General features: G+C 63.6%; 1 protein-coding gene across 1 annotated transcript in view; it reads left to right on the top strand.

The window, feature by feature from the left end:
* Nucleotides 1–129: 129 nt before the first annotated feature.
* Cacna1h (calcium voltage-gated channel subunit alpha1 H) overlaps nucleotides 130–22,977 on the top strand; it is a 52,098-nt gene continuing 29,250 nt past the window's right edge. Inside the window, 2 exon segments of the mRNA XM_047533469.1 lie at nucleotides 130–402; nucleotides 695–1,011. Of these exon segments, the coding sequence (XP_047389425.1) occupies nucleotides 713–1,011 (299 nt within the window). The 5' untranslated portion in view covers nucleotides 130–402; nucleotides 695–712.

Genomic DNA, 22,977 nt, shown 5'->3' with positions numbered 1-22,977 from the left:
CCCGCAGGGCGCCCCCTGCCCTCCTCGGCCCCGCCCCCGCCCCGCCCCGACCGCGCTGGCCCCGCCCCGCGGCTGCCCCCGCCCGCCCCGCCCCCCGCCTGCTTCTCACTCCGAAGTTTCCTGCGCTGAGCGCGGACGGCTCGGGGCTCTCTCGGCGCTTCACCGGCCCTGCCGCGCCCCCGGCCCGCGCGCACCCCGCCGTGCATCTAGCGGCCCCCCGCTCCGGGCCGCCGCCGTCGCCGCCGCTGGGCGAGCTGGAGCGGGAGCCGGAGCAGGCGCCGGGTGGGCCGGGGGCGCGGGTCAGGGCGGCGGCGCGGGCCGCGGGCGGGAGCCAGGCTGGGTCCGCGGTGACCGAGCCGCTCGGGCGATGCCCGCGGGGACGCCGCCGGCCGCCGGAGTGAGGTGAGACGCGGCGGGGACGCGCTCCCACTGCGCGCCCGGGACCATCTCAACTTAGGCGCCATGGGCGCGGAGCCCTTTGGGCACCCGCCGCCCCTCGCCCGGGTGATGGGGGTGGGGCCGCCAGCCCTTGCGGGAGGGCGGGGGCGGACGAGGGCGGGGGGCGCATTTGTCTCTAATAAGGAAAGACAAAGACATCCCGGCGGCCGCGGCTGTTCCCGCAGCTCCGCTCCGCCCGAGGCGGGGCTGGGGCGTCGTTACGGGGCCCGGGTCACCGCCTGCCCTTCCTCCGCAGGTGCTGCCCGCCGCCACCATGACCGAGGGCTCGCTGGCCGCCAACGAGGTCCGGGTGCCCCTGGGCGCGTCGCCCCCGAGCCCTGCAGCGGCGGTGGGGGCGTCTCCGGAGAGCTCTGGGGCGCCAGGGCGCGAGGCGGAGCGGGGGTCCAGGCCTAGCGCCTCGCCCCCCGAGAGCCCGGCAGCAGAGCGGGGCGCGGAGCTGGGCGCCGAGGAAGAGCAGCCTGTCCCGTACCCGGCGCTGGCGGCGACGGTCTTCTTCTGCCTCGGGCAGACCACGCGGCCGCGCAGCTGGTGCCTCCGACTGGTCTGTAACCCATATCCTTCCCGGGTTGGCGGGGCACGGGGGTCTGGAACGCGGGACCCCTTCCGTGTGCGCCCTCGTGCGCCCTGGATCGTTGGACTGGGTGCGGGTCTGGCGCGCGGGGGCGCTGGGCAGGGGCGCAGGTCAGGGGCACGAGAGCATCGCTCTTCCGAAAGAGATGGCCAGTTTTGGGTGGGAGTGGGGAGACTCTAACGATTAACACGGGGTGTCACGATTCAGAGCCAACTCAGAACAGGAGAGGGTGGAAGAAGTGGAGGCTTGGAGAGGTTGTAACTCCTGTGCCCCACTGATGGAGGCCAGGACGGGAATCCCTCTTCTGGGCTTTCTAAACTTCCGGTCTGAGGCGGGACCTCCTTGGCGAGGGGGAGTTCAGAGGGGCAGGAGTAAGGGAGCAAAGTTTTCCACCTGCGCCCGAGAGACCCGTGGGAGCTGTGCACGGTGTGGGGCTTGTGGCCGCTTCTCCGCGGAGAGAGGCGGTGACGTTGGTTGAGAACTCGATTTTCCAGGCTGAACTCGGTGCCGGGGCTGATTTAAGTCATGCGCAGCTGGGTTTGGGGGCAGGGAGGCAACTAGCACTGCGTGCTGGGAACCCCTTCTCCCTAGTTCCTTTCCTGGCCCAAGAAGTGGCAGGGGCACAGCCTTTAGAAGAAGGTTCCAGAACAGGGTTGAGGTGGGCCAGAGGCAATTCCTGGGATACAGATAGGCGTCTGGTGACCTCCAGCTGGTGGCCTTTAAGGACTGACTCTGAAAAGGGCCTTGCCTTGTGCCTAGTGCCACTGGTTTTCTCCAGGGGCCTGTGGAGCTGGTCCCCAGGGTGGCTGGCAGTGGGTGCTCGGCTTCCTGCCACCGGCTGCGGGTGGGTGGCCTGCCTGGGGAGAGGGTTGACAGGGTGCTCATAAACTTTATCTGTCAGAGTCAAGGAGACAGAGGCAAGATGAGCAATGTGTGTATATGTTTCTTACCTTGTGTGTTTAACTGTATAAATATTAAATACAAAAGAGAAATCTGTACCAAAAAAAGTAATAAAACCAGTGTTTCTTTTCTCAAATCCAAACACTGGTGAGTTGGGTTTGTTCCTGCGTGTAAAGGAGACTGTGGTGGTCGGAGGGACAGCAGGCTGTGACCTGGGTGGGGGCCTGCCTCAGAGCAGCTTCCAGCCCTGCCTTTGTCTTGTGCACCAGGAGGTGGTGTGTGGGTGGGTGTCCCCTGTGCTGGAGTGGAGCTGAGCTTTCAGGGAAGCCGTAGGTCTCAACTCTACAGAGCCCAGGTTGAAGGTAATGTGGCCGGAAGGGGGCATGACTGGGTGTGGTGGTGGGCAACCACGTAGTGCTGCCAGCCCTGGGATGGCACAGAGGCCGGCCCAGGCCAGTGGCCCTGTTGATCATGTTCAGGCATGTGCCAACCAGCTAGGGGAAGAGAGCCTTGGCCTCACTGCCCCGTCCCCTTGCAACTGAGGGTCTGACACTGGTTCTGGGCTGGTCGTGTCCCTAAGGACTTCTGGTGAGGTTGTTTGCATTGCTGTGTGCGGGGAAGGTGGGGGCAGGGTGCTCATGCAGGTGGAGTGTGCTCTCAAGGGCCCAGGGCTGTGGGGCTGGCAGTGCCTCAGGGCTCTGTCCCTGGGCTCCTTCCTGATCTGGGGAGGAGGATGCCCTTATGGACCCAGAGGTACTTGCGCCTCGCTGGCTTCCCAGAGCAGACCGGAAGGTGCCAGGGAGCCCTCAGCCTGTCCCTGCAGGTGGGCCTCTGGCAGCATCCCTGCTGGCGCTGCTGTGCCACTCACCCTCCTTGCCATGGGTACCTAAGAGCAGTTTGACTCCCCCACCCGAACCCTGGTGATGCAGAGTATCTGCAGCCCAAGGGGCGTCACAAGAGGAGCCTGCTCCCAGGATTGTTCTATTCTGGGTCCCATGGGAGCCCTGCGCTTGGGTCGGGGAGGTCATCAGGGCCCCAGCCACATGGGGACTGGTGTGAGCTCTAGCAGATGCCAGGCCCCTGCATCGGGGTGTGCATCCAGGCTTTAGGGAGATCCTAAAATAAGCTGGCACGCCTGGACAGGTGGGGGTATCAGTTACTCGGGGAAGCCCGTGTGGGCTGAGGCTTTCCTCGGCTCTTCAGATTCCTGGGAGTTGGGAGGGGATAGCTTTGTAAGAGGCAGGGGGAGCCACGGGCAGTTGGTGTGGCTGAGAAACGAGAGGCAGTCTCTTGCTGGAGGGACCTTGGACTCCTGTGCAGGACCCTTCCTCCTCCCTGTGGAGAGTAAACTCAGACGGAAGGTAATCTGATTTGCTCAGGAACCCACACTCCATGAAGCAGCTTGCAGCTCCCTGGCTGGTGCTCCCAGTGGATGCCCACTAGCCTGAGCTGGGCTTCAATTGACAGTTGAAATGCACGGGAGGACCTGCTCTCTGTTCCAGACCTTTCCAGAACCCCCAGATGGATGACCCCGGCACAAGCACTGGTGTTCTCGTCTTGCCTTGAGGGCGGCTGATGCCCGTGGCAGAGGAGCTTGAGGACGGGCCTCGTCCTTATTGATTTATTTTGCTCTTTAAAAATACAACCGTGTTGGAACTTCTGGGTGAACACTGTTTCTCCTACACGGCTTATTTATAGACGAAGGTGGGTGGGACCCGTGTGTTGTAGCCCGCTCAGCTGGGTTATGTTCTGCCCCGGCTCCCCCAGGCTCCTGACTTCCAGCCCGCCTGCCTTGCAGCTGCTGGTGTCCCAGTGCCTGGCAGACGGGGCCTCCCAGGGTTGCGCAGAGCCTGGGAAGGGGACCTGTTTAAGCAACTGAGGTGGGCTGCTGATGTGCAGGGCTGGAGGTGGCCAGCGGGCAGTTGGGTGAGGGGTTGGCCAGATCCTTTAGGAGAATCCCTTTTAGGAGGTACTCCCAGGGCCAAGCACCAAACTCCCCTGTCACTGGCCTCTGAGGGTGTGAAGGACGCCCCAAGGTCATTGCCAGCTGAAGGGCAGAGCTGGGTTGAGCCTAGCCTGTCTCAGAAGCCCCTGTGTTTGGATTGTCCTTGGCTGGACGGCTTTAAGTTCTTACAACATCTTTTCAAAATCGATGCTTTCAGCTGTCTGTTGCTCCACAGTGGCTGCCAGGGCCCCGGGCAGACTCGTGGGGTGTGGGTGTCCCATTGAGGACATGTAGACACCAGCCTGGAGAAAACCTATCCCTTTTCTGTCCTCCTCTGTGATCTGAGCTCAGAACTGTGCTGTCAGGATAGCCATACTGGTTCTCGGGGCTGCTTTGGTCGCTGGAGCTGTCCAGGACCCCTAGACCTGAACTCTGAGCCCAGGTGGAATGCGCCTGTCCCTCACTAGACTCCTTCATAGGCTTTGGGGTCCCAGGCCCAGGGGCCTGCTCCTTCCCTGAGTCCTGTCCCCCTCCTGGCACCTCATTCTGACCTTTGATTCCCTAGATTTTCACGTCAGTCCTGTAGGGCAGCTTCTCACATCTCCGCTCACGTCCAGTGGGCTGGGCACAGGCTCCCACAGTGGAAGGCCGCCACCTCTGGGTAGGAGCAGCGGGTGTGAAGGCAGAGGCGCTTGGTATCTGCACTGTGCCTGCCCCGGGCCTCCCCGCAGGCCCTGGAGCCCATGCACGGCCATGGCACACGCCAGGCTCTCTTCAGAGTGGCCGCACACCTGAAACACTGGTCAGCAGCTTGCAGCTGGCCTTATAGAGCCAGGTGGGGGCCGGGGGCTGTGGTTCGTGGAGCTCACAGGCTGTGCCTGGGTGGGCAGGATGTTTCCCACCTGGGGCTCATCTTGGGGTGGGGGAGGGCGGCCCCACCCTCCTCAGGGATCCAGGCGAGGCAGGGCAGACAGCGTGGGGGGTCCTGTGGGAGCTGGTGGCTCTCCCCTCCCAGGACTGTTGGAAGAGACCCCAGGTAGGCATCTCTTCACCAGGATGGGCAAGGTGGCAGCGAGGCCACCCGAGCCCTGCAGGGGACCTGCCACATTGCACTCGGTCCTCAGCTCCCGTGGGGAGGACAACGCAACGAAGCTGAAGCCAGAGCAGGCTGGGCACTGGTCGGGACTGTCCACCTCTAGGGTGGTGGGTGCATCCTTGGTGCGTTTGGAAAGGATCTGCCGTGCACCTGCTGTGTGAGCTGGGGGTGGACTGGCCACTCTTGCCCTGCTGGCTGCAGCTCCCAGCCTGTGCTGCTGGGCACCTTGTGCAGGTGGCCCCAGGTTTCACCTCTGGTGACACTGGCGGCTCCCACGCGACCTTGTTCCTGCCTGTTGCTAATCGCCCCTGGCACTGTGGAATCCACAGCTCCTTTCTGTTGGCCTCAGGGTGGACCGAGTCCTTGAACCCGATTGTCCGCCACATTGGTGCTGTGGCAGCCCACCCCCTGGACCTCGCACATGCCTTTCCAATTGTCCCTGAGAGGCCCTTGTGTGTCCTTGTGAGGGACATGGAGCAGTGAGGGGGCTCCTGTGAGCACTGGGTCTTGGTGACCACCCAGCAGAGGTCTCCTGGCCAGGCCCCCAGGGTTCCCCCACAGCACCTACCCAGAACTCCACAGCCCATAGCCTCTTGTTCACGTGGGGCCCTTGGGACAGTGGGGTGGATCAGACAGGAGGCCAGGGGGCAAGGGGCTGGGGAGGCTCCATCCACTGCGTGGACACTGGCAAAACAGGAGTGTCCAGAAGCAGGAAGGGCACCTGCTGTGGCCCTGAGGCAGGTGGGGTGTGGCCAAAGGCTGTAGAGCAGGTGGGCTAGGAGAGGCTGTCCCTGTGTGGGGGTGGGCACAGGCAGGAAGACAGCCTGAACTTGGCCCTGCTCTCTGAACTCCAGGGCTGTGGACAGCAAGTCAGAAGTCAGGGGCCAGTCCTCAGGGGAGGGACAGCATTGCACCCAGGCTTATCAAGGAGAGGCAGAGATGGAAGGGCAGCTGGAGGCACCATGGGGGCAGAGGCTGGGAGGTGGGGAGGCGCTGGTGCCCCCCACACCTTTGAGGCTAGGCAGACCCCATGGAATGCCCAAGCTCTGTTCTGGCTAGGGAGGGACCGTGGCAGGCTCTGGGCTCCTCCCTGGCCCAGCAGAGAGCTCGGGTGGTCTGGGTGCTCCCCTTGCCGCCCCGCGCAGTGGGCCGGCTTGGGCTCTGGAGGTGGCGCAAGGCCCGCTCAGGGTCAGGATGTGAAGGAATGCGGGGGATGGACCAGCCTGTCAAACACTCACTTGAATCCAGAGCAGCCCAGCCGGGCGCCAAGTCTAAACCTTGGCCCTGAACAGTCAAGGTCAGGCGCGATCCGTTACCTCTGTTTATGCAGATGTCGGCTCTGGCTGTGCTGAGCCGCTCACAGGACTGGAGGCTCGAGGCCACGGCCGGACTCGAACAGCCCTCCTCCTCCTCCAGGCGAGTGGGCGTGACATGCTCTCCTCCTCTCGAAGGTTAATTTTGGCACAGGTTGGTGCTACTCAAGCCCCTGGAGCTCGGGTTGCTTTTGCAGACAAGAGGCTAAAGACTGACCGCCTGTCCTGGGCAGAAACGGTGAAGTCGGCCGCCTGCCCCAGGCCCTGGGTCCAGACGCGAGCCCAGACAAGATGCAGTCTGGGGGGCAGGGACACAGGAAAGGAGCCCGGCTGGCTCTCGGCCCCCTGCCCAGCTCAAGAGAGTTGGCAGCAGGCTTGGGCACGGTCCCCAGAGTGCTCTGTCCGCCCGGGGGGACAGATGGGCCTGTGAGCTGCCTGCCGTTCTGCTCGGGGGCCACTTTGAATGGACTTGAGGGGTGTGGCCCCCAGCCCTCTTGGGCTCTGCGGAGGGGGCGGGGTACTGCTGGCAGCAGGATGCGGGGTGCTGGTGGTGCCGTGGGAGCCCAGAGGGACGATTAGAGAATGTGCTGAATCAGAGCACGCTGTGTGGGGTGCCAGGCCTCTCCCCTCGCTGCCGCCTCAGCACCTGGGGGTCAGCGGGCAGAGGGAGCCCTGGTGTGGGGTCGCCCCATGCTCCTGGCCCAGTGTGGTGTCCATCTTGGCTGCCGGAGGCTCTCGGGGCCCCCAGGGCACCCTGAGCAGCCCCAGCCCAGGTTGGGAGCTGGCTGGCGATCCCTGTGCCCGTAGGTGGGGGCTGCCCTGGGGGGTGGGCTCCCTGTTGGCATGCCTGGCCTGTGCACCTTGCTCCCGGATGGAGGTCCAGGCCAGGGCTGGCCCGTTCCCTTTCGTTTGAGTGGTCTTGCAGGAGCGGAGCTGAGTTCTCATGGGGAGCTTTAGCTGTCCGGCACAGTGGTCATGGATGCCCGCCCAGCACTGGTGTGAGCCTCCCGTGAGGACCGGGGTGGCCAAGGGCCAGGAGCCAGCTGAGCCCCGAGGCTGTTCCTGTGGGTGGGCGCAACCCTGCACCTGGCCCTGTGTGAACACTGTGCCGCGCTGTGCCCTGACCCTGGACCACGCTGGCTGTACTGGGCAGGCATGGTGGCTGTCCTGGTCACTCTGCCTTCCCTCTGGAGCTCCCTCTGCCGGCTCCACTCCCCCACCCCGGCTGGGCTCCAGGTGAGGTCAGAGTGTTGGTGCCCTGAGGACAGTGGCCTGGGGACGGGTGGTCCCTCCGGGTTGCAGAGGTCCCCGTCAGGGTGCTGGCCTCTGCTCACACTCCTGTCCTTTCTCTGACCCTTTCTCCCCTTGCCTGGCACCTGCACCTGGGTGGGGTCCCTTCCAAGGACTGGGCACACCCCAGTGCTTACCAGGGGATGGTGGCTTCGTGCCTCTAGAAGTCAGTGGGTCCACCGTGCAGGGCCAGGGCCTCCAGGGGTCCTAAGTCTCCGCTGCTGGCCGGTGGCCAGCCGCTCCCCCCAGCCTGCCTGGGTGGCAGCGCCATGGGAGCCTTGGTTTCCACCTTGTCACTGCAGCGTCTTTCTTGGTCATTGAGAAAGGGGGACCTGGGGCCAGCTGCAGTCCAGGGGAACGGCTGTTGAGCTGGTCCTGCCACGTGTGGCCAGTGCAGTGAGTGGCCACTGGGGCCCTGGCCGGCTGATGGGGCACAGACCTCAGCCCCGACCCAGCCCTGAACAGCACCTGTGGTCTGCGTGGGGGGCACCCCAGGCTCCGTGTCAGGTGAGGTTGGGCTGCTCTCCCAAAGGTGACAGGGCCTGGAGGATGAGCAGACCCGCGACCCCAGGGGGCAGGAGTGGCCTTGTGCCTCCCCCTGGGGTCCCACTGCATCCAGAGGCTGGAGCCTCTCGGGTCACCACACAGAAGCTGAACAGGTCACCTCTGGCTGCCATCTTCACACCTGTGAAAGGGGCCTGCAGTCTGCTAGGCCTGTGGTCATGCAGAGGGTGGACTCTGGGTCTCCCTCGTGTAGCCACAATGTAGGTTGCTGAGCCAGGCTGGACACTGGCCTCCTCCAAACTTTGTGACCATCTAGGACCTCAGGATGTGACCATTTGTAAATGAGGTTGTTGCAGATGTCACCAAGCTAAGCTGTGGATGTTCCGGGTCATGGTGGCCCTAGATACAGTGACAGGCCTCCTCATGAGAAGAGTCACAGGACAGCGGTTGACAGTAGCCACAGAGACGGCAGCAGTGCAGCCACAGGCCACGGCACACCAAGGACTGCCACTGACCCCAGAGAGGCCAGGGCAGCCTCCCCGGAGGCTCGGGAGGAGCCTGGACCATGGACTCAGGCCCTCCAGACAGTGAGTTCTGCTGGGTGAAGCTCCCATCCTCACGTGCTTGGTCATAGCTGCCCGGGGACACTGACCCCTAAGCTGTGCCCGCCCAGGGAGGCTGTGAGTAGGGGTGCCCCTGTGTAAGCCCTTCCCCAGTGTTGTCCACGGGCACACCTTGCCCTCCCCAGGGCAGATGGGAGGTTCAGACTGGAGGCTGTTGGGCTCGCTGATGGGCGTCAGCCCTCTGGGTGAATCATGATTAGATCAGATGTGCTGCCTTGGGCTCTGAGGCGAGGACAGGGCCACCGGGTGGAGGGGAGGAACGCTGTGACATGGGTCATTCTGAGTGCCTGGTCAGCGGGAGGCCCACAGCAGCCAGCGTTTCCCTGCCTGGTCGGAGGCCCGTCTGGCTGTTCTGCTGGCACCTGGGGTGGGGTCGCGAGGCCTCAAGGGCAGGCATCCACCAGAGCCAGCCTTGAGGATGGCCTTCACGAGTGTCACTGGGCCAGCCTCCCCCCTTGGCCACTGAGGCGTCCTCCCGGAGTCTGGGACCCTCTCTCTGAGAGTACACAGCTGGGCCGTTCCGCTGCCTCCGCGGGCACAGGCTGCGCTCAGCCTTCCTCTTCCCAGCGGAGCCTGCTCACTGCTCTCTGGGTGCCCTGACGTGGCTTCAGAGGCGTTGGAAAGTGTCAGGCTCCAGCTGCTGCCCTGTGCCCAGTGTCCATGGAGAAGGGTCCTGGCCACAGTCAGCCTGAGAAGAGACAGCTTAAGTCTGAAGCTGCATCCCCAGCCCACCCTTGGGCCCAGCTCAGGAGACCTTGGGTCTCATGGCCCTCAAGTCCTCCTGGTGTCCCCAGGCTGACCGGCAGTGCCCCATGGGTGCCCATTCCTGCAGTCACCACAGAGGTGTCCTGGCTCCTGCCTGTCTGGTCCTCCTGGGATGTCTGACCCTTGAGATCACTGAGTGTCCCTGGGCTTTTTGCCCATTTGTCTGTCCTGTGCTCTGGGCAGATGAGGCAGCCTGCAACCTGCGAGTTGAGGGCCAGCCTGCCCTTGGGAGGACCCTGCATGCAGCCTTTCCCAGTGGGGCCTGGGGGTCAGGGCCTGGGAGAGGGACGCAGGGGTGTCCGACACTTCTCAGGGCCGTGCTGCTCTTTACTCAGGAGGGTGGCTCTGTCTGGCCTGGGCTGCACACAGCCTGGCCACCACAGACAGGACGTTTGTGTCCCAGAAATGGCCACCACCTGTCCAGAAGGTGCCGAGCCGACAAAGTCTGCCCAGGGTCCACACGGCACTGTCCCTGCCGTGTCCCTTTGTCTTTGGGAGCAGACAGTCCAGCGATGGCTGCTGTCTGATGAGTCAGCCTGCATTAGTGCCTCATTGAAATGGATGGACTCTCCTTGGGCTGCGGGGCGCCGGGCATCTCCCACTCTGACTACGGCCCCTGGCTGTCCCGGAGTTTATCTGAATGCTCCACCAACTGGCGTGGCCTAGGTGGGGCCTGTGACTGTCACCACTGCTGCCAGGTCGCGACCCTCCACCCCGTGATGCCCCACTGCTCAGCATCTTTGGTTTGGTGCGGAAGCGAGAGGCTGTGTCCAGGCTGGGGCACCGTGTGCCGTCTCCTGGGCTCCTAGGCCCCCTGTCCCCCTGGACGCTGATGAGGGCCCATGGATGCCATCTGTGGTGTGACACACCAGGGCCCTGGCCTGGGTCCCACTGCCAGAGGAACCCAGGGTGCCTCCGACGTCAGGAGTTTGAAGGTTCCGGGGTCAGGTGGCCCATCAGCGCTGGGTGAAGACGTTTTCATCTGAATTCCAGGTTTAGCCAGGGGACCTTTTGTCTGTCCCGTGAATTGGGCAGCCCTACTGCAGGCACCGTGGCCATGGTCGGGTCCCTTCTGGTGTGGGCACAGGCTGGCTGCGGTCCCCACCCTCTTTCTGTTGGTGTGTTGGGCTGGCCCTCAGGACCCTGGAGTCTGGCAGCAGGGTACAGCCTGGGTGCCGCAGAGCCTGCTTGTTTGGGGCTCTGCAGCCTCTGCCTGAGGCAGATAGGATGTGCCGTGGGCAACATGGTGGCCCTGCCCGCCCAGCCTCGCTCTGCATCTCGAGTGGAGTGCCTTCCTGCCCCTCAGGTGGACACCCCCACCAAGCCCTGCCCCCTAGGTCCTGGACGCAGGCCTGGGCTGGCCACGTCCTCCCTGCCCCTCCCTCTGAGGGACCTCGGGGAAGCAAGGCAGGAGCCAGAGCCAGGCACTCTGGGGCACGCCCCCCCATGTTCTTGTGTCCTCGGGGACCCTTTCTGACTCCCTTTCATGAGGCCGGTGCCTGAGTCCCACAGAGAGGCCTCAGGGAGTCTGGTTAGTGAATCTGGGTTTCATGGGCCTGGACAGGGCCGCTCGGGGATGGTGGAGGCTGTCCGAGGCCTGGTGTCCAGAGGAGGCATGGGGTGCACCACCCACCCCCGTGCGGGTTCCTGACGGTGGGTGGGATCCCAGTGCAGCCAGTTGCTTGTGTGGCAGGTGCATATCCCCACGTTCCTGCCCTCAGCGTGGCAGGCGGGGCTCCTGACGTCCCTCAGCTGGTGATCCCAGGGTCGTGTGGTTCCGTCGAGGCTCTGTGATGGAAAGGATGCCCAGATGACGGCAGTGCCCTGGCCAGAGTGAGGAGGGGACCACGGAGTCCTCCCTGGTGCATCGTGTGGTGCCAGGTGGCTGGCCGGGCACCCAGGAGACAGGAACCTACCCCACCTGTTAGCCAAGCACTGCCGTCCGGAGGAACATTCTAGAAGCCCAGCACAGTGTCACGGGAACAGCTTGCCGGGTGGGCCTGGGGACAGTGGCTCACCAACAGCAGGCTTAGGACAGTGGTTTTCAGGTTTCAGAAGCTGGCCCTCTCAGCTCAGGCCACGTTCTTCCTCCACGTCCCACAGCCTTGCATTTCTTGGTCGGCCGTAGAATCTGGGTCACTGAGTGGTGGGGAGGGACCGACTGGCTGAGGGATCCTCCAGGGCGGGTGCGGGGCCGGCCGGGGCCTCGCCCCAGTGAGGCCTGCTTCAGCGCTGGTGGGGGCCGAGCAGAGCTGGCACCCCGCACCAGATGTTGGCTGGGGCTCAGGGAGGCCCCAGCCGGGCAGCCTTCCTCTCCTGCCTCTCCAGGCTGCCACCAGTGCGGGGTCTCATCCTGAGCCTGCGTGGCGGGCTGAGCTCTGCACCTGCCCCCGCAGCGTGTCTTCCTTCCGGAAGTTTAGGCTGGAAGTGGGCCCCCTCCCTCCACCGTGAGGGAGCTGCTGTGGCGTGCCCCCCTGCGTGGGCGGGTCTGTGGCTCCTGATGGGGACATCGGCTGCCTCTCGTCCGGCGGGCAGGCTGAGAACAAGACTGTTTTGTCTTCTAATTAGGAATTGCTGGGTTGCGTGTGCTGCCGTGGGGGAGGGACGTGCCCTGTGTGAGTGCATTGTGTGGGCTGAGCCTGGAGGTCCCCTGTCTCTCACTTTCTCATCGGTGGCGGGGACTGTAGTCCAAGGGGCCTTGGGACTGGGGGCGCTTCCTGCCCTGCAAGGAGGTTTGGGGACCTGGTGAGGGTCGTGAGCATCCTGAGCTTGCTGGCTGTGTCCCTGAGACGTCTCGTGCCTGCCGTCCCTCGCCCCAGAAGCACCCCGGTGCTGGGGCGCATTCGTGTTCAGAGCAGAAGGCAGGAGAGCCTGGCCCAGGGGCCTGTGCAGCCCCTGGCTGGGAGACCCCTGGCTCAGTGGAGGTCGCTTCCAGCTCGCAGGGTCCAGAGCCAGGCCGTCCGACTGGCTCTGCCTGTGGCTCTTCCCTCCAGCGGCTGTAGCACACACTGCTCCGGGATCACCGTCCGCAGGCACACGTGGCCGTGATGCGAAGGGGACCGGTGCCGCTGGCGGTCTGACTGGACTGGACGGTAGTTGCCTCTGCCTTTGCCTACTCTGGGCATTCCTCTTGGCGAGGTCCTCCCTGCGCCCTCTGCATCGGCCCTCCCTGGGCGTTGTGCCGAGGCTCACCCGTGTGCCGGCCGGCGTCAGTGTCCCTTGTGGACGCCCCTCCGTGCGTGTGGAGCGCTCTGTCCTCCGCTGAGGGTGCTCGGGCTGTTCGCGCCTGACTGCTGTCGGGAGCGCTGGGGGAGGGGGTGCGTGGGGTCTCCTCTGAACCCGGAGGCCAGTTCCCTGGCAGGTACCGGGAGCAGAACTGCCGTGCTGTGCGGGAGTGGCTCATCTGGGGAGCTGCCAACCTGTTTCCCAGAGTGCCCACTTGGGCCTGGGGCACCTCGAGCCAGGTTCTGCCACGCCAGCTGGGTGAGCAAGACCGCCCATCTTTGCAGACACTTCGTGGTGTCTCCAGGGTGGCAGCCTCTGTCTGTGGCTCTAGAAGAGGGGCTTGGATGTGGCCTGCTGGGTTCAAGGCCATCTTGGTGGGCAGGAGCTGACTGGCTGCCCCCTGCCTGGGAATCCCCGCCCTGTCCCACAGGTGGGGGGACAGGTGACGGTACCCCAAGCACTGGCAGAGGGGGGCGCCTGGGCTGTGGGTGGGAGTAGCTGGCGTGTGTGCGCGCTTGATATCCGTCAGTTCTCTGGAGAATTTCAACACCCACACTTGGAATAAAAAAAAAAATTATTAATGAGCTTGGCGCGGTTGCTATGGGAACCTGTTGCTAATGAATCTCTGGGGTTTCCTCTTACCTTTGTGGAGCAGAGAAGGCCGGAGCTGCTCCCGACCACGACATGTTTCCCACTAATGGGGTTGCTGTGGCAACGACTGTCACTAATCCCCAGCCGGCTCCGGTTTACCAGCCTGGCCCTGGGAGCCCGCCGCCTGGGTTACATAAAGCCATTTAGTGAGTTCAAGGCTGCACCCAGTCCCTCCCGGCTCGCTGGGATGCCCCCCACTGCCCCATGGCCGTATGTGGGGTCCTCCAGATTCAGAGCACAGAGGCGGCATCTCTGGGGTGTGCTGAGAGTGGGCTGTGGAGGCTGGGTCATAACTTGGCCAGTAGGCACCCCCCAGGGAGTGGGTGAACTGCCCCTGTAAGCCAGCATGGGAGCTGGGACCTAAGGCCCGGCTCTCAGGCCACACGCATGTCTGCAGCCACCACCCACCAAATGCCACTCCTGGCTGTCCCTGGCTGGCTGCTGAGCTGACAGGGTCCTGCAGGCCTTGGGTGGGGGGAAAGGCTGACCTGGTGCCTCAGTACTGCTGCCTACCGGGTGTGCGTGGAGTTGGCTGGGGCTGGGGGCTGTGCTCTGGAGAACCTTGCCTCTTCTGAGTGAGCCTGCTCGTAGCCAGGTCTTGGGGCGATCCTGAGGGCACGGGCTCCATGCTCAGCAGACCCTGAAACCTGAGTGGGGACAGTGGGCAGTGGAAGGACCAGCTGGACCAGCCCACCTAGAGCACTGCAGCCCACACCCAGGAGGCGTGGCCTGGTGGCTCTGTCTTCCCCTGACCCAAGGCTGAGGGCAGAGACTGCCCTCACCCCTACTAGCATGACCTTGGGGCATTACAGCGATTAACCAGTGGGTTTCCCAGAGAGGCACTCACAAGAGACTGACCCAGATGCTGGGCAGCTGCGGGCAGGTCTCTCCAGGCCTGTTTGTTCGTCTGAGGCCTGGTTTTTGGAGGGTTGAGGAAGAGTTGTGTGTGGAGAGGGCCTGGCACCCCTGCTCCAGGTCGAGAGGATAGGCCTGTGTCCACACACAGCCTGGACTCTTGTTTGCCTGCTCTGCTCTGACACGCCCAGGAGCCCCAACCTGCCAGAAATCACGGATGATTCCTTTGCTCAAGGACCACCTTTGGCTCCCCACTGCCCAACATGGCCATCCCCGAAGCCCTTTGCAGACCTGTTCTGGCTGTTCCCAAAGAGGCCCTATGCCCCAGTCACCCCTCCCACTTGCTCAGGCTCCTTCAGGTACGCCGAGCAGCAGGTCCTTGGCTCAGGGTGAGGCATCCTCTTGGCCCCAGGCATCTGCCCTGCACCCCCGTTGCCAGTCCTGGAAGTCACTGCTGGCTGGGTGGTCTCCAAGGCTCCTGGCCTGAGAACAAGGCTCACAGCTGGGAACCTGAGTTTGGGCCTCCTGGCCCAGGACCCACGGTGGCTACCCCCACCAATGGCCTGGGCTCCCCAGTGGTCTCCAACCACTTAGGCTACAAGGAGCCCAGCCTGAGGCTGCTGCCCTCCCTCTCAGGGCCACATGGGCAGGACCCTGCCTAGTTCCCAAGCTCTTGGGGCTTCCCTCCCCTGGAGAGCAGGGAGCCCCAGCCGCCTTTTGGAGCTTGGTGGGAGGTAGGCAGGACAGGCTGGCTGCCTCTGACTGCCACCGGCCCTGCAGGGTAGGATAGCCCTACCCAGCCTGCTCCTCCTGGCCTGTCCATGATCACAGGGTGAGCTAGCCATGTCCACACAGGGCTTCGTACAGCTGGGGCCTGGTCCCCAGCGAGGAGGGCACAGGTGTCCTTGGTCACCATGCTGCAGATCACGTTGGAGAGCTCGGGTCTCACAGGGTGTTTTCCTGCGTGTTTGAAATACAGCCTGCCGGATGGTTGGGATTGCGGGATGTTTTAATTCCTAATTTAGACTGTTTATGTGCAGAGCTGGAGTCCCGGGGGAAAGAGACAGTGTGGGCTGAGCCCCCGCTGCCCCTCCCGGTGCCTCCTCCTGGCCTGTGCTTCCAGCTGCCTGGTGGGTGCAGGGTCGGTGCAGGGCTGTGCTGGGGGGCGACCTGGTCCCTGAGCCCAGGAGCTTCACACAGCCCTGTGGGCCCACTGGGCACTGCCCACCCCCAGTTCCTGCTGCAGAGATCTCTGTGAAGAGAAGCCTTCCCTCCATGCGTGCCACCAGTTTCTCTGGGACGGGAACCTGATGTCATGCCACTAGGCTGGCCAGGCGCCCCCCCCCCAGCCAGGCTCCCTGGGGCGGGGCCAGGGTGCGGGAGGACTGAGGAATCTGCGGCGTCCCTGGGCAGGCTCAGCTGTCGGCTGGCCTTGGGGTTTGGAAAGAGGCAGGGAAGCAGGATGAGGGGGAGGGGGCCCCTGCATGAGTGCTGATGGCTGCCTGAGGATCAGTGTGGACTCCCCAACTTTAACTAGAAAATACATTTCTTTCTTCCACAAGTAAGGATCTGGTTGAGTCCTGGGCTGGCTTCCTAGTTGCCATGTCAACCGAGTTGACGTGTCCCCTGTGCCCCTTCCTCTGGGAGGGGAGCCGACCTGGGGTTGGGGCCACCTGGACTACTTGGAGGGAGGGCCCTTCATCTGCGGGGCCTAGGGTCCGATCTCTACGAGGAGGACACAGCAGGGCCTGGTCCCAGTCCCTGCCGGTGGGGCTGGCACTCTTCAGTGGCTTAGGGTCCTCAGATGGGCTCCCCTGTGCTCTGTGGCTGACTGCTGCCTGGCGTGCCCCAACCTGGCCTGGATGGCACCCAGGAGCCAGGCTGGGGACCACAGCCCAGCTGTCCCCAGCAGCCCCTCCCACCTGCTGCCTTCCGCCTGATCTGCTCCTGTTGAAGCCATATATATATATATATATATATTTTTTTTTTTTTTTTTTTTGTCAATGGACCTTTATTTTATTTATATGCGGTGCTGAGAATTGAACCTAGTGCCTTGGTAGGCAAGCGCTATACCACTGAGCCATAACCCCAGCTCCAAAGCCACTTCAGTGGTCCCCACCTAGGCCCCTGGTCCCCTGGCTGCCTAGCCAGCACCTGTGCAGGACAATGTGTAGAGGGTCCACCCCAGCCCTCTCCTGGCCCCCGTCCATCCCCCTTCATCCAGACAGGGCAGCAGGGCTGAGGAGGTGGGACGCACTAAAGTGGGCACCAGGCACGAGTGGCCAGGTCCAGTGCCATGGAAGGGTCCAGGTTACGGTACCCTGTACCCAGTGGGCTTAGGTTCTGAAGTGGCTTCGTCCTCACACTGACTGGCAGGCCCACAGATGCTGAACTGGGCAGGGGGCTGCAGTGGACGGAGGCAGTGCACAGTAGGTGCTTCTGGCCAAGCCAACCCCAGGCAAGGCCCTGGAGCTCACTGTGGATCTAGGGACGGAGCATGGCCTCAGGCCTTCCCAGACCCCACAGGAAGGGTGCCCAGCAACAAGAGGCAGCACCTCCCCGCCACCCAGGCTGCTCAGACCCCAGCGGGCGCCTGGCCCACCTCCGTCCCCGTCAGGATGCACCCATGTGCATGTGGAGCCAGGCCCAGCACTAGCTGCGTGGCAGGAGGGGAGCCCCAGACACAGGAACAGCAGGTAACCCTCCAGCCACGCTGCACGCTGTGCTGAGCCTGATGGGAGCCCGGGGATTCCCTAATTAAACGATTTATTATTAAAGCGGCCGACTTCCTCGGAGCTGGCTTCCTGTAGCCACGGGGACAGAATGCACGCCCCTCAGCCCAGCAGCCATCCCACATGGGTGGCATGTGGCCCAGCACCCTGTCTAGAGCTTCTTGTGTAGACCAACACCCCAAGGGGTTGCTCTGGGGGCTAGTGGACTCCGGGAAACCCGGTTTCTTGGCTCCTGGGGTTGGGTGGGGTCTGGGGTCAGCCTGGTCTGGCCTGCCCTTCCCTGGGGTGACTTGCTCAGCCACAGACCCAGAACTGCACCAGGCCAGACCTGGGGACATCAGGGGTGTCCTGGTGGGTAGCTGGCATCTGGCAGGAGAGGCACCACCAGGAGCAGCGTGGGGTTTCAGACATGCTGCTGCCCCAGAGGAATCGCGCTGGGCTGTGTGCAGGCCCGGGGGGCCTCAGTTGGGTGGGTGCAGGCTGCCCCAGGAACCCAGTGGGAGGGGCAGACAGGCCCAGCTGCTGTGGGTGAATATGGGGGTGTTGGCTAGAGCGCCCCCTGCTTTGGGGTACGACTCACGCTCCTGCTTGCCCGCCTGACTGAGTCTCTCCCACTCCGGGGTCTCAGGGCCCCTTCACACGGGGCGTGTGAACAAGTGCCCCGGGGCCACTGCGACTCGGTCCGTCTGTTCACCTTTTCAGTATGTGAAACTGGGAAGCTCACAAAGTCCTTCCTCTGATTCATTTAGGGACACCGTGGTGAAGGCGTGGGTTGTCGAGGCACATTCTGTCGCGGGGAGCAGCAGCGTTTCCCCAGACTCGGAGAGGGAGCGGGGCCTTGTTCTGGTCCTGCAGGTCTCTGGGCCACCTGGCTGCAGGACCCATTCACCGCAGGCCGTCCTCGGGCTCCTGCAGGACGCAGGCTGACAGCTGGAGTCCCGGTGTCCAGATGGGAGGTCAAGGCCTCCGGGGTACACGTGTGCAGGGCCCTGCAGTGGTCCACTGGGCTGCCGGGTCTGGCCGGGTCACCCTGGGTCCTGAGGCCGCCGCCAAGGTCAGGCTGGTCCAGCCACTCCCTCTGAGGGGCCTAGACCCCCAGAGGCACCCCCACCTCGGAGGAGCCTGGGAGGCGGGAGTAACGCTGCAGCCGCTGAACGTAAATGCGGCTGGTCGCCAGCAGCATGGGGCTCTCCCCGCACCGTCCTGGGGAGCCAGCACCAGGATTCCCCCAGCTGTGGGCAGGCAGAGCCCATGGGTCGGCGGGATTCGAGGGGGCGGGAGCTGGGACACGGCCAAGCCGGAGGCAGGGAGGGAGGGACGGGGCCTCCGTCTGCTGGGGAGGGAAGACCCTGCTCTGCACAGAGCTGTGGGGGGCCTCCCCCAGCAGGGGCAGCCGGCACCTTCCGGAACACGCGACAGCAGTGTGTGGATAGCCCGTTGCGCCAGGGAGGGGAGAGGCGCCCATTGTTAGTTTAAAAAAATGACTCAGACGATTCACAGAACCTTCTTTTCCTGCCGGTTTCCAAGAATTCTGTTCCAACATAATGGATCGAGTTATTAGGGATCGATTCAGACACAGCAGCTGGAGGGGAGCCAGCTGGGCCAGTCGGCACGGCATGGGCCAGGAGACTCCCCAGGGCCTGGGTCTGCGGTCAGCAGGGGGCACCCGGCCCGACCTGGCCACCCCTGAGGCTGACTGGGTGGCCGTGGGGGGCCTGCCGTGCTCTGCCCTGGCATGAGCCCAGGCGCGCCTCTTATAGGTAGACGGAGGCCTACTACATAGTGGTTTGTGTCCGCAGCCCTGCTGGGCACATGGTCTGCTGTACACAGGGTCCCTGGCCCCTGGAGGGCCCCTCCGGAGGGTTTGCACCCTGAAGCCTGGGTGTGGGTGGGGTGATCTCCTTAACCCCAGACAGGGCTTCCTCCCTCAGCACTCTTGGTGCCTCGCCTTGCTGCGGCCTCCAGTGGACCCCTGGTACACCTGTCCTTCACCAGCCCCGTGCCCAGCTCAGTGACACCAGTCCCTTAGGGGCAGCGGGTGCTCGGTGAGCCAGAGGGCAGTGGAGGAGGAACCTTGTGGGTTTGGAGGGTTTCGGAAACAGGAAAGGAATTGGGTGTTGCAGGTGCAGGTGTGCTGGGGCAGAGGCGTGGCCGCAAGGGTATGCCCAGCGGCTAGCACCAGTGTCGGAGGACCCTGGCCCCCCTTCTCCCACAGGCCCCAGCCAGCAGCGTGGGTCATCCTGGCTCCCTGTCCACACCTGGCCAGGGCTGCCATGTGTCCAGGACGAGGGGGCAGCCTCAGGCCCCGGGGAAGCTGCGTGCCTCCTCCCACCTGGTCACGTGGACATGCTTCGCAGGGCCCTGTGTGGTCCCTTTCATTGCTCTACAGGTTGGCTGGACAACAGCTCAGCTGGGGTCTGGGCTCAAAGACGCTCCACGCGTTAAAGGCAGACCTGCTGTTGGAAATGTTTGTACCAGAGCTTCCCCGACAGCTCCAGCCGAGCCAGGCTAATTGGTGTCTGATGGGGCCTCCCTAGTCTGGGGCTTGGGGTGCTGGGCACAACTCTGCTGTGCCTTGGTCCAGACAGCTCCTGCACCCTCTGTGGCAAGTGAAATTGTCTGTGTGTGTGTGTGTGTGTGTGTGTGTGTGTGTGTGTTTGACTCCTGTCTCTGGGGCACTGGGGAGGGGTGGCCAGACCTGGATGCTCTGAGCTGGCAGGAGACTGTCCTGAGCCTCAGTTTAGCCACCTGCAGAGGGTCAGTGCTGGGAGGGTCAGTGCTGGGGGCCACCCTGGCTGGGAAGTGTCTGCTTTCTCATCATCTCTGTCTTAGCCATGTCCTGTCCTACTCTGGCCACTCCCCCAGGGCTCCCTTGTCCACCCCAGCTTTGGAACTGGGTCCTGACAGCATCCTGACCAAACCTGCCCCAGAAGCTCCCAGCTTGGGGTGAGCCAGGACTGGCCAGGGTGGAGAGGGGCCCCAGAGACGTCATGGCGCTACAGTCAGGGCCACTAGGACTACCACTACCAGCTATTGGCAGTGGCTCAGACGACACAGGTGTGTCACCTGGTGATTCTGGAAGCTGGATGTCCAGAATCCAGGTGTGGACAGGGCCAGTCTGTCCTGGGCTTGCAGACGGTGCCTTCTCCTGGTGTCACCATGGGGTCGTCCCTCTGCATTTGTCTGCCCTGAATCCTGCGTAAGGACACACGTCAGAATGGACTAGGGTTCCGCCCTTGTGGCCTCGATTTACCTTAGTCACCTGTGCACAGGTCCTCTCTGCAGGTGCAGGCGCGTGCTGGGGTTTGGTTTCTGTGTAGGAATCCAAGGGAGACAACTGAGCCTATAGCAGAAGGCCCCTGGGCCTGGGGGGAGGAAGCCTTTGCTGTGGACAGAATGCTCCTGTCCCCAGATTCAGATGTTGAAATCCTGCTCCTAATGTGGTGATTTCAGGAGGTGGGGCCTTGGAAAAGGTCTGCACTAGATGAGGCCATGGGGACCCTGCGGATGGGGTCAGCGCCCTGAGAAAAGGTTCGCAGAGACCTCTGGACACAGAAGAAGTGGTTGCTCTGCATCCACTGTGGCCCCCAGAGCCGGTCCCTGCCAGCACCCAAGCCCAGACTTCTGGCCTGGAGGCTGAGACTTAAAATTGAGGATTGTAGCCTGTGACCCATGCTTGGTGGCTCACAGCTGCAGCACCCCTTCCTGACCTACCCTGCGTGAGGCCCCGGCACCCAGCACACGTCCGTGTTCCCGCACTATCAGGCAGAAGTGACCTTCCACCTGAGGCAGGTGTGTGGGGCCAGGGGCCACCTGGGGCAGCCCTGCACACTGACCTCAGCAGAGCTTGGCTTCAACAGGACCCGCAGTCCTGCAGTGTGGGCAGGCTCCCAGGACAGGAATGAGGATGCAGTGGCCGCAGTGTGTGCATGTCAGGCCCAGGTTGAGGCCCGGGCAGCAGCCCCCAGGAACCAGAGTCTTTCTAGATTTACTTTGAAATCAGACTTTCCAAGGGTCTGGGCCACCTTTTTAAAATGTCGCTGCTATTAATAAGGTGGCAGTGGAGGGAGGGCAGGGCCAAGGCCAGAGGCAGCTTATTTCAGCCTCCATAGTGAGTGACCTTTGGGCTCCAGAGGCAGGCAGGGCATCCAGGGTGCTGGGGTGCTGGGGCCCAGCTCAGCCTAGCTTGGGTGCGAGGCCTCTCCATGGGCTGGGAGGAGGTGCACGGGGCCACGGGCCGCCCCACCAGCTTTGGACTTGCTGCATGACCCTGTCCACCTGTGAGATGGGAACATCTGGCAGCCCTTCAAGCAGGTGGACGAAGCTTACAGTGGCCAGATCTGAGCCCAGGGTGGTGGACGAAGACAGTGAGGGGCTCTGGGGACCTTCGGGACTTGGGGGTTCTGAGCTGGGCAGGAGGCCAGACAGTGGGAGGCACGGCCAGTGTCCTGCCATGTCTGTCCTAGCAGTCACTCTGGAGCATGAGCACCAGCCGCACTCCCAGTGCCAGGGACTTGCTGTAGAAGGTTCCAGGTGCTGCTTCCTGGGGTAGGGGGCCTTTGCTGGGCTTCAGTTCTGAAGCAGCCCACTTGGTCCTCCACACACTGGGCTGACCTGGGCCTCAGTGAACAGCTCCCAGGAGATGGAAGACCAGCTCCACCCAGTGGGGTTGCCACTGCGTCCTGGGATCTCCATGAGGTGCTGGCCATGATGGCCATGAGTGGTCAATGGGCACCAGCCGTGGAGTCCTGGACTGGACCTGGTGGGACCAACCATCCCCGTGCACTGGTCTCCAGCCTCTCTCAAAGCAGAGTCACTGAAGTGCCTGCCCCATCCCCTGTGCCCCGGGGCCGCAGGGAGGGTGCGGAGGCTCTGTGCTGGGAGCTCTGCTGGGGGCCCTGGATGGGGTCAGTCTGCATGCGTCAGGGTGCAGGCTGAGAGCCTGGCGGGTGTTTCCGCTGTGCCGTGGGAGAGTGTGGGGCTGTGCCGCCAGCCGCCTCCTTTCTAATACACGACCCAGTTGCCCAGCAACGCCTGCTGCAGGGTTCCTGGCTTCCTGTGGACGCTGGATACGGTGGCCACCCCCCTTGTGCCTTTCTGTGTGCCTGTGTGGCGGGGTGAGTGGCTCCCCACGTGCATGGGCATCCGTTCAGATGAGCTGGGTTTTCACACTGGTGAGACCTTGGTGTCACCAGCAGTGTGCCAAGGCAAGAGGTGCATCGTCACCAGGGTCACCCCCTGGTGCCCAGTCTTCCTCCTCTCGAGGTGCAGACCAGACCCCTGGACCCTCAGCAGGCACACAGGGCAGTGGTCATGGGGACGTCGGAGGGCTTGCTCTCAGGAGCAGCCCCTCCTGGCCTTCTCTTTCCTGGGTGTGGCCGCCTCTCTGCCGTCATGTGCAGCAGGGTTGGGGAGAGGGGCCTGGGCCAGGGTGGTCAGGCATGGCTGGCAAAGCTGCAGATGGGAGCGGGGTGTGGTGACGGGCAGACAGGCCCTGCACCCTGCCCCACCCCCCACTTCCTGGACAGACAGCGTGAGATGGGGCCTGTCCTCAGCCTCCAGACTGCTCTGGTTCTGACGTCTGGGCCAGCCCGGCCCTGGTGCCCCAGGCCAGCACCCGGCACCCCTGCCAGCCAGCCTACTGAGGACTGATGTGGCTTGGGGCTGCAAGCAGACAGGTCCGCCTGGTTCTCTTGCAGCAAGGAGTCTCAGCGAGGGCCCCCTGGCTGGCTGTCTGACCTGAAGAGCAGCAGGCTCCAGAGCTCAGGCTGCGTTCCCATGGAAGGAGCATCCAGTCCCCTGGGGTCTCTAATTTGGGCCATAGGCAGCTGTGCAGTGGTGCTTGGGCAGTTATTTCTGGCCCAGAGAATTCCAGCAGAGCAGGCCTGAAGGCCTTCCCTGCAGGCAGACGGTCATCTTCTGCAGGGTCCCCCAGCTCTGTTCCCACTGCCCCCCCCCTCCTTCCAGAGCCTGGAGTGTGTGCAGAGGCTCCCTGCAGGGGACCCAGAGGGGCAGGGTGTGACTAGGAGAGTATCCCCTGATGTGGCT

The sequence above is a fragment of the Sciurus carolinensis genome, chromosome 18, assembly GCF_902686445.1.
Source record: "Sciurus carolinensis chromosome 18, mSciCar1.2, whole genome shotgun sequence".
NCBI lineage: Eukaryota > Metazoa > Chordata > Mammalia > Rodentia > Sciuridae > Sciurus > Sciurus carolinensis.
This window is presented reverse-complemented; position numbering and strand designations above follow the sequence as displayed.